General features: G+C 41.6%; 1 protein-coding gene across 1 annotated transcript in view; it reads right to left on the bottom strand.

The window, feature by feature from the left end:
• The window catches only part of LOC128738091 (protein vav), a 388,215-nt gene that overhangs the window by 91,758 nt on the left and 280,044 nt on the right, over positions 1 to 16,413 (bottom strand). Inside the window, exon 6 of the mRNA XM_053832936.1 lies at positions 13,028 to 13,147. Within this exon, the coding sequence (XP_053688911.1) occupies positions 13,028 to 13,147 (120 nt within the window). The remainder of the gene's footprint in view (positions 1 to 13,027; positions 13,148 to 16,413) is intronic.

Below are 16,413 nucleotides of genomic sequence, written 5' to 3'. Positions count from 1 at the left end.
CTTGAACGCGTCATGGGACGCCATGGCCTAGGAGAGATGAGCGAAAACGGGGAGCTGTTTACAGAATTCTGTGGTAATAACGACATGGTCATTGGTGGATCGCTCTTCCCCCATAGACCAGTACATAAAGTCACGTGGGTTTCCCGCGACGGCCGAACAGAAAACCAAATCGACCACATCTGCATCAGCCGGAAATGGAGAAGGAGCCTTCTTGATGTACGTAACAAACGCAGCGCTGACATTGCATCCGGCCATCATCTTGTTATCGCTGAGATACGTCTGCGCGTCGCACGTATCCAACGACGGGAGGAGAAAGTTGGGTGCCGCTACGACGTCCGCCGATTGGAGAATCCTGAGGTGAAAAGGGCCTTTGTTGAACAACTTGAATCTCAAGCCTCGGTGTTGCCATCTGGTGGAACCGTCGAAGAGCAATGGACCGGCATCAAGAACGCCTTCATCACGACCAGTGATGAAACCCTCGGCAAAGCGCGCAGTGGGCGGAGGGAGTGGATTTCGGATGAAACTTGGAGGAAGATCGACGAGCGGAGAGAGGCGAAAGCCGGCATTGAGCGAGCGCGGACCAGATCGGCTAAGACAGTTGCCCGTCAACGATACGCCGAACTGGAGAGGGTTGTTAAACGTGCTTGTAGGCGGGACAAGAGAGCCTGGACTAACTCCCTAGCCGAACAAGGAGAAACCGCCGCCGCCAATGGTGATATCCGCTTGTTGTACGATATTTCTCGCCGCCTTAGTGGTGCCAGGATGAATACAAAGATGCCGCTAAAGGACAGAGCTGGTCAGCTATTGACTGACCGTACAGAACAGCTTAAGCGATGGACTGAACATTTTGAACAACTCTTCCGAGTTTCAAATGTCAGAGACCAACAAAACCAGCAGCGTACGACGCCTACAGTTCGTCGAATAAATCGCGTGAACTCGGAGGCGCCATCGCTGGATGAAATTGTAGCAGCCATCAAGAGTATGAAATCCAATAGAGCGCCAGGGATAGATCGTATTTCAGCCGAAATGCTCAAAGCTGACCCATCTTTGTCAGCCCAGATGATGCATCAGCTTTTCAGCAATATTTGGGAAACCGCAACTTTTCCGGTGGACTGGATGCAGGGCATATTGGTCAAAGTCCCTAAGTAAGGAGACCTAACGGAATGCGGTAACTGGCGTGGCATCACGTTGCTCTGTATTACTCTCAAAGTACTCTGTAAGGTAATCCTCAACCGGATCCAGGAGAAGATCGACGCTACTCTCCGGCGGCAGCAAGCTGGATTCCGTGCTGGCCGATCATGTGTAGACCATATCACAACGCTCCGCATTATATTGGAGCAGATCAACGAATTCCAGGACTCTCTTCTGCTGGTGTTCGTTGACTTCGAAAAGGCGTTCGACCGACTCAATCACGAAAACATCTGGGGCGCACTTAGGCGTAGAGGAGTTCCAGATAAGCTAGTCCATCTCATCGAGGCTCAGTACGAGGCGTTCTCGTGCAAGGTTTTGCACGACGGCGTCTTGTCCGACCCCATAAGGGTTACTGCTGGCGTGAGACAGGGCTGCATTTTATCACCGCTTCTGTTTCTCATCGTTATGGATGAGATATTAGTTGGAGCAATTGACAGTAGACCAAATCGAGGATTGCCCTGGAATCCTCTAACGATGGAGCAGCTAAATGACCTCGACCTAGCCGACGACATTGTCTTGCTCGCACAACGCCGAAACGATATGCAGAGCAAGTTAGACGACCTCTCCGAGAGCTCCCAGGCAGCAGGTCTCACAGTCAATGTAGCGAAAACTAAGTCTATGGTAGTGAACACTGACAATTCCACCAACTTTACAGTAGCGGGACAACAAGTTGAGCAGGTAGCCGTCTTTCAATATGTTGGTAGCCAAACAACGCCCGATGGTGGTACCAAGACTGATATAGCCACACGGATCAGGAAGGCCAGGGGTGCCTTTGCAAGTCTGCGAAACATTTGGCGCTCAAACCAGATCACTCTACGTACGAAAACCCGAATCTTTAATTCAAACGTTAAATCCGTACTGCTGTATGCCTGCGAAACGTGGTGCGTCTCAGCGGAGACAACGCAAAAACTGCAGGTATTCATTAACCGATGCCTGCGATATATTATTCGTGCCTGGTGGCCTGATAATTGGATATCCAATGAGGAACTCCATCGTCGGTGTCATCAACGGCCGATAGCCACAGAAATTCGTGAGCGTAGGTGGAAGTGGATCGGACACACCTTGAGGAAAGGAGCGAACGAGGTTTGCAGAGCAGCACTCGACTGGAATCCACAAGGACAGCGTAGAAGAGGCAGACCCAGAGGCTCGTGGAGACGGAGCTTAGCCAACGACATCCGGGCTGTAGACGAGAACCTGTCCTGGCGACAGGTAAAAACCATGGCGGGTAACCGTCAGCAGTGGAGATCTCTAATTTCATCCCTTTGTTCTGCCGGACCGGCGGACATGGACACATAAGTAAGTAAGTAAAATCAAAAAACCATTCAATAGTGGTCTATTAGGATATATTATCTTTCGAATGAGACTAATAGCGCATGAATCGGTTTGGCCATCTCTAAGAAACAGGCGATAATTATTACCTTGTCAAAACAGGTTTTTTAAAACTAACTTTCAAACTACTTGTTTGTTTTCAATTAAAAATTCCTGAACAATTTACCTTTAATAAGGGCTTTCATTTGATACTAAGATCGATGAAATCGGTCATGTAGTTTCGAAGAATCCCGTGTCACGTATTTTTCACATTTTTGCTTATAACTTTTAAACGAAACATCGTATCACGAAGCAACTCAATAGTGATCTACTAGACAATAACACCTTTCAAACAAAAGTAATAGCAAACCATTCGGTTCAGCCATCTCTGAGAAACAGGCGATAGAAAAAATCATTACATACATACACACACACACACACACAGACATTGCTCAAATCGTCGAACCCTATCGATTGGTATATGTGACTTGGCCCTCCGGGCCTCGGATCAATTTCGTGTTTTTCGACCAATTTTTAAACCTTTGTTATAGTATAACAAAGGTAAAAACATCTCAATCACATAGAAATAACAGAGTTTGTTATATTTTTGATCTGACAAAATAATGAGGCAATCAGAATTATTACAAGTTTTGTTATTATATCTAAATTTGTTATAATATTGTTATAGAGCAATTCCAGCTCAACTAATAAAACGGTTTGTCTCGTCTATTTTTGATTTCGAAATTTTGCTAATACATTGAACCACGCTCGGATTCATTTTCCATGAAACATAATTTTTCGTCAAGAGTAACTTTTAAAAAGGGCATATTTAGAAATAAGATTTTTTTTTGAAAAATGCTATCTCGAAAACTACTTACTTTATGAAAATGACGTCAAAGGAAAAGTTGTAGTAAATTTTATGTATTTTCAGAAAAAAATACACTGAAAGAAAAAGCTTTGTAAATAGGGTGCTAGATGACTTCATCTACTTTCCCGACATAGACACGAAAAACAAGCAATATAACTAACTTTAAGGTGAATTACATTCAAACTAATATGTACTTTGAATCAATATTTATATATTGTCCCTTAGTAATCGACAAAAGGTAATGAAAGAAAACCACTATTTTCACCATTTTATTTTTCAAAAATAAAAGTCTTCTTGGTTTTACTATCCGCTTTGAATATGACGAAGAGCATCAGCAGCACATCAGCAGATTACTCGGAGTAAAAACATCGATATCTAAGCTCTGATTCAAACTAGGGTAAGGAACGAGTTAAGCAGTGTTACCTATTTTAATCAGTTGAACATAAATGATCCGAAAATGCACTTTTTTATTCATATTTTCAAAATCTTTTGATAGGATCATCTTCACAAATCAGTTAACCATACATTTGATTCACACAAACACAATTTACTGGGTTTCCGACAAGAAATATGATGAATTAAAAATTGTTGTCCAAAAACGTACATTTTTCAGCTGCTCTTCAGCAATCGACACCTCGCTACTAACGAATTCATCAAATTTTCAGCACTGATTACAACCACTCTGAAAGTCAAGCACTCAATTGTCACATACCATATTATTCAGTCTCTTTTTTTCTATTATCTAAGGCTTTGTCACTAGCCAAAAGTTTTATTATTTTCTAACAAAACTGAAAACAAATTTTGACTTGACGGAACTTGTTCACCACTAGCAGCAGCTGCAGCACAACTGATGAACTATCGTGTTGCCAAGACACTGTTTCGGTTCTGGAAATAAGAATTTTAAGTTTGAAATTACCTGAAACCTCCTATGGTGAAAACGTGGTTCAATACTTTCAAGAGAAATGTATGTTCATAATTAATTTTTCTTTATTAAAAACAACACAAAAGACAGCTTTTTCAATAATTTTCGTTATTTGCTTTGACAACACTGTTCTGAGTCGGATCGTTTGTACTGCTATATGTTTACCTCTTTTGTTCTCCCACCATCCTTATGAACAGCGAGTGAGACGTCAAACTCGCAGTTTCCGATAAGAACACCAGAGAATAAAAGAGACGACGAATACCGTTTGCCGAACGGTGCGGTGAGTGTATGCCCCGACAAACAATTTAGACAGATGGCATTTTACGCATCTATGCCGATACGCTATGCCGATTACGCATCAGATGCCGATTAGTAGGTCGCGGATAGGAACGCGAACTTACTGAATAGGGGGAAAAGTTCAAGGGATTTTTTAACGGGAAGTAAAAAAAAATCATATTTCAGGATTGCTTAAAAAAGCACCTTGCGGGTGAAAATGGGTTCGGTGTGTTCAAAATTAGTTTCGCCGCTCCAACTTTTAAAGCGAAAAATCAAAAGTTTAGCTCAACAATAGTGTCTTCCAATGGTTACAGTTTGAAGAACTAAAGATAGCAAGAAGATTGGTATGCTGATATCCCCCACTTAGTCAACCCATCGCTTGTAATAAGGTAAAACAATCAGTGACTCGCTTAGACTGCTTAAAACTAGTTCTTTACCCTACTTGCATTGTTTTGGTGCCAGTTGAATAGCTCATGCACACGGCATAACGAATACATGCATAAATTTTTGTAAACAATTGTGTTTGTCCATGGTGGACGAAAGCAAAACTTCGTCATGACGAAGTGCAGTTTCCGTATGACGAATTGCCGCTGAACAAGAACATCTGTGTCTGTAAAAAATGTTGAAATATTTTATCTGTCTAAATGGGTGTATATGCAAGAAGTGAGAGATTTATCTCGTGCGAAAAACTTGAGTACTTGTGTATATAATTCTTTTAAAAACTCGAAATAAATTGTGAATCATCATTACGTATGACGAGGTGAAACCGCAACCCTACGCTGCTTTTTTGTAAAAATAAAATAAAATGCTTCGCGTAATTTTACGCAAATTCTACGCATAATTTTGAATAAATTATATCACATAAACTTTTTTCTTATGTCGAGTTATTGCAAATGTAAAATCTAAATAATATGTATTAGAGTAACTCTGCGCGAAGTATCCGAGATGTATCGATCTTCACGGATTTGGACCAAATTTGGCAGATTTTTTATTTCAAGTCAGAATGTAAAAAATCTAAATTTGGTGCCGGTTGGTCCTTCCCACGATTAATGCAAGCAACAACTAGCAACATTTTTTTTTCTTTTTTTTTGGACGATCGTTAAGTTTGTGTAAACAGCTTTGATTTTTCGCTTTCAAGTTTTGCGCTTTTTAAAGTGATAAAGTCAGAATTTCGCCTCTTGTTTGTGCATATCGTGAACCGCCTCGCTAGTACTAGCCGCTCGTCGTGGAGTTTCATCGAATCACTGATTTATTTTTGCAAACGGATTAATCTTACTGTACGATTTTCATTCGCTAAATCTACTCGGTCGACAGCCATTGTTTTAACTTCGACAAAGTCTTCGTTAAGTTTCAACTGCCACTCGCGCCGATTTTTTAACCAAAACAGAATGGAGAAAATGCAATGTGGAGAATGTAAACAAAGTGTCAACGATCTCGAACCGATCCGCTGCGGCTTCTGTGAGACCAGCTACCACATCAACCAGCAATGTTGTGACTTTAACAGTCGAGTGTGCAAGGATCTCTTCTCACAAGGCAAAAATATATTTATTTGCCCGACGTGCAGAGAAATGCTCAACGGCCGATCCATTTCGTCATACATGGCAGATTTATAATCGAATCATCCAACACTATCGCCCCCGCTCACCGAATTACCCGCGCAGGTCCAAGAGCTATGTGATGTGATTGAGGGTTTGAGCAAAAAAATCGATAATTTGCCTTGTAAGCCAATGAATGTTGACCCTGCTGGAACACCTACATTGTCTGCCACTCCTGTGTGGCCAAACAAGAGCCTGAAGCGTCGCCGAACTGAGCAGATTCCATTGCCTGCACAATCGGACCGCGGTGAAAACAGTATTGATATAAGCGATCTTTCCGTGCCATCCATTGCTTCTGCTGTAGCAAAGAAACGCTTCTGGCTATACTTGTCAGGTTTGAATCCTCAGCTTTCTGACGAAGATATGCAAAAAATCATTTCTCGCTGCCTAAACAGTACTGAGCCTGCTGTCGCTGTGCGGCTTGTCAAAAAAGGAACGGATATGTCCCGTTTTTCATTTGTGTCATACAAAATCGGTCTGGATCCGGATTTGAAAAACACTGCTTTGGAGTGACGTTTTCTCTCTGAATTAGAACGAATTCTCGCAGTCAATGCTAGTGGCCAAGAATGTATCTTGGCTGGTGATATGAATATACCTGTGAATGCGGTTGCTAACAACGTGGTGCGAGAGTGCGTTCGGATGCTGGCGTCTTATAATATGGTAGTCACTAACACTGCAGTAACGAGACCGGCCAGCAACAATATACTGGATCATATGGTCTGTAGTGAATTGCTGGCCAGTAAAATCGTCAATGAAACTATTTTCAACGACCTAAGTGATCACTGCCTGATTTCCTCAAGCTTTAAAATGCCGTGTCCCCCGGAAAAACGGAGTTTGGAAAAACGGAGTTTGGAAAAACAGATCGTAAATCATCAGCAGCTGAACATTAGATTTCTTGAATCCCTGTCAGGGCTGTCCCAACTTCCTCATGCCGATGCAAAGCTATCTTATGTGATCAGTTGCTACAATTCATTACGCGAGCAATGTACGCGAACCGTAACAATACGAGTAAGAGTAAAAGAACATTGTCCTTGGATGACATTTAATTTGTGGAAATTAATACAAATTAAGGAGAACACACTGAAATCCAAACGGCGCAATCCCAACAACCAACGATTACATGATCTTTTGACGCACATTTCCAAAAAAGTACAACACGAAAAAGCTGCTTGCAAAAGAAATTATTACGCCAATCTTCTGTCTAATGGAGATCAAAAGTCAGCCTGGAAACTTATAAATGGTGTTTTGGGAAAACAGCAGTCGCGCGTCTTCCCGAAAGAAATACACAGGAATGAAAACACCATCTCGAATAGGACTGAAATTTCCGGCCCAAATAACATTCCTGCAAGTTTTGTCAAACAACATCATAATGTATTTGCTCCTCTTCTAACCGACGTATTTAATGAAATTGTGAAAACAGGAAATTATCCTGACTGCTTAAGAATTGCTCGAGTAACTCCTGTGCATAAATCTGGGGATACGAAAAATCCTAGCAACTATCGCCCAATATCCTGCTTGTCTGTCCTTGATAAAATAATAGAAAAGCTTATGGTTAGTCGGATTATGAGCTTCATCGATGATCATGGCCTCATTTACAAACAACAGTATGGATTCAGGCAAGGCTTAAGCACATTGTCAGCCTCCTGTAACTTAGTGGAGTGCATCTATGACTCATTGGATAATAGAAAAATAGTAGGATCCCTGTTTATTGATTTGAAAAAGGCCTTTGATACAATAGACCATGGATTGCTAATTGATAAACTGGATGTTTATGGAATTAGAGGGGTCGCAAAATCGCTTATTAAAAGTTACCTCAAACAGAACCCAGTTCGTGTCTGTAGGAGACTGTAAAAGTTCGCTAGGAACGGTGCCTACGGGTGTGCCCCAAGGTAGTAATCTGGGGCCGATATTGTCCCTAATATTTATCAACAATCTAGTTTCCTATTATTAGATAATGATTTCAATTTCGTTTGAATAAAACCAGTTCCTGTCTTTGAACTGCATAGACTGCCTTTATTTCTGCTCCAACAGGTTAGTTTTATCTAATGAACTTATTTCCTAGTGTTAGTAAGTTTACAGGGTATTGTTGGAGGTGTGGCTTAATCTATTCAACCATGATGCAAAGTCTATATTGCGTCAATATGATTGGTCGAGAATGTCGTGTTAAGTCGGGTACGTGAGATAGAACGTAAGTTAGAATGAGCGAGTTTGAATGAGTGTAAAGAGAGAGAATTGAATGAGTGTCGAGAGAGAGAATTTGTAATAGCGCGTCGGTGGTGAATATATCGTGAGTTCTCTTGGGTGCATGACGTGTGTAAAGTAGTTCAAGATCGCACGATGCACTTGAGCTTGTTGTTCGTATAGAGGAAAAATATCATGTCTGTTTCGTGTATTTTGATGAGGTGTGATTGTACATGGGTTTGAGGCTGAGCTTTGTCTTGTAGGTTGTTTATGAGATTTGTACTTGATATTTTCTAAGGAATCTTGTTTTAACGGTGTTTTGGTTCTGATTTCGTTGTAAGGTGTCGGGTTATTCTGTGAATCTGATATGGGTTTCTTGTAAGGATTTAGAGTGGGTTTGGTATGAATTATGTTCGTGGGAATTGTGGATCGTAACATCTGTGGAATGTTGGTCGGTCAGGTTTTTTGGGAAAAGTCTGGTCTTTGTCATGTGTCATTGTAAATTCTAAAACATCGTTTAATGCGTATAGCATACTAGCCAAGCTGAGCCTGCGTGGAAAATTGCACCTCTTTGCCGATGATACATCAATCTTCTACCAAGGAAATGATTGTGCTACAATACAGGTCCATATCAAACAAGATCTTATGCTTCTCAACGATTTTTTGCGACCAACCTGCTATCGATGAATTTATCGAAAACCAAATACATGCTGATTCATTCACCCCGCCGAAGTCTCCCGGATCGAGTTCCAATTGTAGTCAATGATGAAGTTATCGAGGAAGTACAGGATTTCCCGTTTCATGGTGTAACGTTAGATAGCAAGATGAACTGGAACGCCCACGTCGAATCACTAAAGCGGAAGTTATCGTCCTTGTGTGGAATTTCGAGGAAGGTTTCCTCCTTCCTGCCCATTACCAAGTTGAAAACGCTATATTTTTCGCTTATTCACTCCCGACTCCAATATCTGGTTGCCAATTGGGGACTTGCCTGTAAGTCATCACTACGAGAACTCCAGGTGATACAAAACAGATGCCTAAAAGCTGTTTTCAGAAAACCCGTTATGTACCCCACAAGACTGCTATATCAGAATCCTGATGATTCAATGCTACCGATACGGGCACCACAAGAGTTCCAAATGTTGGTTTATTTGCGGAATACCCTTGCTGAATACTCTTCGATACCGAGTAGAATGCACGAAAGTCGCCGCTCCAGTAGACAAATGGGTCACCTTTACCTGCCTAGATTCAATACCGAGTTCGGCCGCAAAAAAATTTGGCACATCGGCAGCAAACTATTTAACAACCTCCCTCCCTCGTGCAAGAATGCCCCTTCAATCCATATTTTCAAACGTCGTCTGCGAGCCATCATCAAAGCAAAAATTCCGCACTACCTCTCTTAAAGTTAGTCACCCTAATGCCACACTTTGTTTTTATTCATTCTTTCCGTCATGCACTGCCTGCCACCACCAATGCCGCCACCAACCGCTGCATGTCGCCAAACATCACCATTTTTTTTTCCATGTGTGGACTCATTACTGCGACCAGTATAGTTGATCTATTGTAATATCGCCCGGGTGTTTGCTGTATGACCTGCACTGCATTTCTTTTTGCTATAATCGCTATTGAGTGAGCGATATGCTTATTAAATTTTTATGCGTGCTTGCGTGTATTGGGGTTTACCCTTCCTTCAAAGCTTAATCTACTTTACCCACTTATTCCTCGCTGCCAGCACTATCCCATATTATAGCCGTCCCTGGCGAGGACTCATTCGTACCTCTGACCAGTACACTTAACTATAGGAGGGACATTTGCACTGTTAAGAGGCTTCAGAGGGTAAATATAGAATTCAGCACGAAGGAAGGGTAAATGGAGGGGCCTGAGAATAAACCCATGCTAAAGTCACTTGACATCGAGAATGGCTTGATTCTACTAAGATTCGAACCCACGACCACTCGCTTGTCAAAGCAGACTCGGTAACCTTGCGGCTACGGAGCCCCCCTAAACATCACCATTCGTCGCCACCCACCGTCATCACCAACACTTCGATAAGAAACCACCGCCCATATCACCCGTCATCAATTTCCACATGCTGTACAAAAACTGCGTAGCACTTCCTTAAAAGAGCAAATGCTCACTGGAAGTGAAATCAATCAAACAGTTCTTTGTAAAATTATAGATAAAATATGGAAAAGATGAGGAGGTTTTGTGCCTGTTGGAGAAGAAACCTGAAAGAGGTTTACTCCAACGGGCTTTTCCCTGCTCCTTAGATAAAAGAAAAGGATAATAATAAAATAATAATAAAAAAGTGGCGAGTGCGTATCGCACAGTTTCACATGACGCAATCTGCGTCTTAGCGGGTATGATGCCTATTGGCATCATCATCAGCGAAGACGCAGAGTGCTTCAACCAACGTGGAACTAGAGGTATACGGAGTACCACAATATCGGCCTCGGAGACCACATGGCAGCGGGCATGGTCTGATTCCACAAAAGGCCGGTGGACACATCGACTTATCCCGGAACTATCCGGGTGGGTCAACAGGCGCCACGGCGAAGTCAACTTCCACCTCACACAGATTTTGTCAGGCAAAAAGCAAAGCCTGGGTGCTAATTCCGTTATCGAAATTTGACCTTCTGTTTTTTTATACGACAGACTTCGCTACCAGCTGTTAGAATACAGGACAGTGCGGGGTCAGTGCTACGATCCTATTGACTCTAACAGCCTCTCCCAGCCGAGATTCGAACATACGGCTGGGAGAGGCTGTCGTGTTTGTCAGGGCATGGTTGTTTTACAGTATCTGCAAAAGTTCGGGCATGCGGAGTCTCCCGCGAGTCCCGAATGCGTGGATGTTGAGGAAACTGCAGAACATGCTTTCTTTATATGCCCTCGTTTCGTGGGCGCAAGAAGCAACATGATGGAAATGAGCGGAGAGGACACTACACCGGATACCTTAGTCCAAAGGATGTGTTCCAGCTCGGACGTCTGGATAGCGGTCAATACGGTTGCTACCCAGATTGTACTTGAGCTACAAACCCGCTGGAGAGCCGATCAACGGCGAATAAACACCCTAACTACCATAGTCCAGTAGTAATCTAAGCGAATAGCCCCTTTTTGAAGTAATACCGATAAGGTAGTACCAGGGGGATTGAGGCTGGAGGCTCGAGTAGGGTTTTAGTAGGTCTGGATCCTCACGCCCCAGTAGGAGGGTCGAGATACTTAACCCCACTCCCTGAGTTGTCTTCTCAGGTGTCTGATAGTACTGTATCTCCTAAGGTGCTCAGCAGATTTCCCTACTCGTAAAAAACACACACACATACCGTCATCCGGGGCGAGATTGTGCCAAAAAAGTATATATTTTTGTTCTTTAGCTCAGTACACACACAATTTAGGAACTAAGTTGATTTCGAAGCTGTCAATATATACTAAATTGTTCAATTAACAACTACCGTAGAGATGGTCTAGTTACAATGAAACCTAATTTTACTGGAAGTGCATCAACTTTGGCACAATCTCACCCCTTCTAGGGGGTGACATTGTGCCAAAAACATAAAGTTAGGCTAAAAACCTAAACAGTGAACATTAGCATGTTTATAAACAATACACATAAAGATCAGTATAAAGTAGTTCATATGTGGCCGTCCATGAACTAAGTGGACTATTAGGGGCAGGGGGCCGGCCAAAAACAACGCATCATACAAAAAATATGAACGAAAATAACCCGGAGTGGTCTGAAATAACTAAAAATGAGTTCGTAGTCAATGGAGAGCCTTTATATAGCCAGTAGCATTTCTAGGGTTAACAAGGGGGAGATATATGAAAGGGTGTATCCTAAGGAAGCATACCTATTTGATTATTTAACAAAAGTAACCATTACTTCGTTCAAGAACCCGCGGCCGCAGAACATGTGGCCTATACTACCCCCCTCCCTCCTCCTTAAAACTGGCAGTTTATACACGGTATAATATATTCGTCTTATATTAGAGTGTTTATTCAAAGTATCTGAAATTTCCAGAGAAAAAGTAAAAATTAATTTAAATTATTTAGCAGACTTATGATGCAGTTTGCTCCAAAATGGATGATGCAATCTAATCTGTCAAAATATTGTGCTCAATAGTAAAGAATGTGAGTGTGCTGGTGTATACTGACGTATTTTTGTTGTGTATGTGAAATCCACAAATTGGATCGATCATTATGGCTTGGCACAATCTCACCCCCGTGAAGCTCGAAAAGTACAAAGTTTCGAAAAATATTATTTTCGTAATCAAAACTTATCCAACACATAATAACCTTTCGAAACATTGTAAATGATTAGTTTATATACCTTCAAGATAGCAAGTTGATGCGATTTCTTGTTTGGGTTGGTTTATGCGGGACATTTTTTACAAGCGTTATTTCCGCGTATTTTTGATCGCGAACTTTGAAACCCTGCTTAGGCTAAATAGTTCGCTAATATTATCTGTGTTCCATTCTAAGTTATGAATAAATATGTTATGTTCATCATCATTTTGAATTTAAGTCACCAGTTTCTACAGATATAATAAATTTTCACAAATAAACATTTTTGGTTTTTGGCCCAATCTCACCCCCGTGGCCCAATGTCACCCCGGATGGCGGTACTTTAAAAAATTGTGAGCCTATTTGAATGAAATTAACAACGAATCAATCCTCTGCAGAGTAGATACTTACCGGATTCGTCTCTTGCACCAATTTGTCTAACAAAAGATGATATTTCAGGATCCTTTGCATAGGAACAGATAAAATATCACGTAACTGCAATCTTCCCCCACTGTGTTCTTTTTGGCATTGCTAAAAAGACAAGAAGTAACATAACAGTTATTATATTTTACATAACAATTCATTTATTTATCATCTTAGCTGATATTTATTTATTTGGTTCATCTGACTCAAGCTGCTTCAAGCTGTCTTAATGAAGATTTGTTTGACTGGGAAAGCCGCCTTGAGCAACATGTTACTCAAAGCGGCATAAAAACCCAGCATCTTTTAACCGTTATGTGTTCGACAGGGTACCCGGGTACCTTTTCAGCTTTCGAAGTACGGAATTCTAAAGTTTTCTTTGATCAAGGATACTGAAAGTCTGTGACATCTAAGAACTAGTTAAATTGCAACTTTTCATAAAATAAGTTTTCATGTAGCACTTAAGGGGGTGGAAATTTTTTACCCTTTAAGTGATCAACAAGGGTACCCGGGTCCCACAAATTGAAACGCTTGTAACTTTGGCAATTTTTGACCGATTCGGACACTTTTACCACCTAAAGATTCAGGAACTAATCCACTTTCAATTTGGTTACAACAGAGTCGGAAGTGGTTCATCTGGTTCCCGGAAATCCGGCATTCCGAGGATGTGTTTCGGAATTAAAGCACTTTTTATATTTTTGGATGTAATTATAGTAATATGGGTGTCCAAAGTTCTTCAAATTACTCCGAAAGGTCATTCTCCATTGTTTTAAAACAATATAATGATATATCCTAGGAATGGTCATTCTACGACAAGTTCCCGTGGGACCTCCTGTGGCCATAAAACTGTTTGGTTTGCAACACTGGCAATATGGGTGTCCAAATTCATGAAAATACTCCAGAAGGTTATTTTTCATTGTTTTGATTCTATCTGATGATTTTGCCACGGCATGGCCATTCCGGAACATATTCCCGTGGGGCTTCACAGTTGTCCAAAACCAAAAATATGTGCGCATTAGAGTTTTGAGTAGGAAAACTTGATTTTAGGTTTATGGAACCTTCGGAAAAGTTTCACTAAAAAGACGCATCTCTATTCCATTCGAAGGACTGCTGGTGAGATTATTCTATTTTTACCCATATATATCACATTTCATTAATAAACTAGAATCGGGAAGAGGGAGGGACCATCAGAGCCTTTGTTTGAAGCGGTGGGCCTAGGGAGAGTAAAACAGTCAACTTTCTAGGGTTAATCTTGGCCCGATTAACAACACATCGTGGATAATGAGCGGGCTCTTCTCCCCACCTGCTGGAGTTATTCTGCATTAAGACGGTTTATTCAACGATTGACTGAGGTGACTTAGCCCTTGGAAGGAGATTCTCTACATCCCTGGTACGTGTAAGTGATGTTGCTTATCGACCAATTCCCTTTTGGCCCTTCATACAAGAGTTGGGAAGCATGACCAATCGTTAAATATGTTCAACTCTTTTTGACATGATAGGCTCATTGCTATGAACGGATGTTCTGCTAAGGCAGGTGGTAGTACCATATATTGATATTGATATTGAAACCTTTGAAAAGTTTCTTGAAATTGAAAGCTCTATCGTCTGGTAGAATTTAAATTTTGATTAATCCCCCTAAAAATGAAATAAAAATTAAGTTTTCTTCAGTTTCAATATAACATATTGGTGAGTTCTGTAAAGTTTTAGACCTTATTATTACAAGAAATTTTGCTGAAGACCGTAACCTTCTATCTCTTTAGCGAGGATAGAAAAATCATATTTCTTATATGTGTAACAAATTTTGCCACATGGGAAATATCCCTTTACTAAGATTTATACCGAGATCAATTTGAGATATCGATAACACGAACACTAACAACAATTAGCTTCCGTTCTCAAAGATTTTATTACAATAAATTAGTCTATAGAGTATGACTCATGAGGTCAGTCGATAATCCGAAAATTCCTGGTGAAAAATTCCGCCTAGAGTTGTGCGTGATCGAGTATTTTAGCATTTACATCCTGTAGACAGGATACGGCTAGATTGACTTGAGCGGAAAAATTCGGAGTATAGCGTTTTGTGAAGTTGCGGTGGGAATTTACGGCGAGAAATAGTAAATTTCCCAACCAACAGTGAAAGCACGTGTTCTTAGATCGGCTTGAGACACGTAGGGTGAAGTCTGACTAAAACAAGACTGAATAACTAAGTTGCGTAAAGCTTAGACTATCCAACTAAGAGTGAAAAGTTCGGAAAGATAAAATCCACTAGCTGAATCGCGTGTTCGCCGTCGGGAAATACATATCGTACAAACGAGGAGCGCTTCGTCGTCGGGAAGCGAGTTCCGTCGAGTCCAGTCGCAAGGACAAAAGTTCAGCAGTGGGATTCCGAAGATCGAGTTCCATATATTCCGAACGGATAATACTGTGGACAAAACTGGCCAGTTGTCTAGTATTGGTGTAAGTGGATAGCGGGGTATGAGCGAATCTGAAAGTGAAATCTACGCTGATTCGGATTCCCGGCTAAGTCTAGATAGCTTACCACCATTCGTAACTGATCGCAAGAAGGAGGAGAAAAAGACGGTACAAATTAAAATGGAAAAATCTCTTCAAGAGCAAGTAGAGAGGTTAAAAGCGGAGTTAGATGAACTGAGGAGACGACCTACAGCGCAGACATCGGGCCAGGCCGAAGCAAGAATGCCAGATTTCCGAGAGATGAAGGAATTTATAACAACATTCGATCCAAAAGTTCCGTCATGCCCAACTGCTGACGCATGGGCGCGGTCTATTGACGAAACAGGTGAACTATACGGGTGGACAGATGCTTCACGACTGCACTGCGCTAGGTTGAACCTGGCTGGCTGTGCCAGGTTATGGTTTGAAGGCTGTCAAAGCCGAGTGAGAGATTGGACAGCATTCAAGCGCGAGATCGAAAAAGGGTTTCCGTCAAAAAAAAAATCCTATACACTACCACAAATTACTATCGGCGAGAAAGTGGAGATATGGCGAGTCGGTCGAAGAATATGTCTACGAAATGCTAGCTATGGGTCGTAAAGGCGGATTTGCCGAAGACACCATCGTAACCTACATTGCTGGTGGTCTTCGCCAGTACGCTAATAGAGCTGGTATGACGATCGGAAAAGTTACTACTATAGAGCAGCTACTCGAAGAGTTGAGATGGATTAATAATGTAGATGCAGTTACAACCACTAGTAAACTTCCGGAGTACGGTGAGAATAGCGGCGGCCAGAGAAGAAATCCGATAGAAGAAAGTGTTTGTTTCCAATGCCACAAACCGGGGCATATTGCGAGAAAATGCCCTTTGATACGGTGTCATTTGTGTAAAAAAGAAGGTCACGTGCAGCGGGAATGTAAGAACA

Source organism: Sabethes cyaneus, chromosome 2, assembly GCF_943734655.1.
Source record: "Sabethes cyaneus chromosome 2, idSabCyanKW18_F2, whole genome shotgun sequence".
In the NCBI taxonomy this organism is placed as follows: domain Eukaryota; kingdom Metazoa; phylum Arthropoda; class Insecta; order Diptera; family Culicidae; genus Sabethes; species Sabethes cyaneus.
This window is presented reverse-complemented; position numbering and strand designations above follow the sequence as displayed.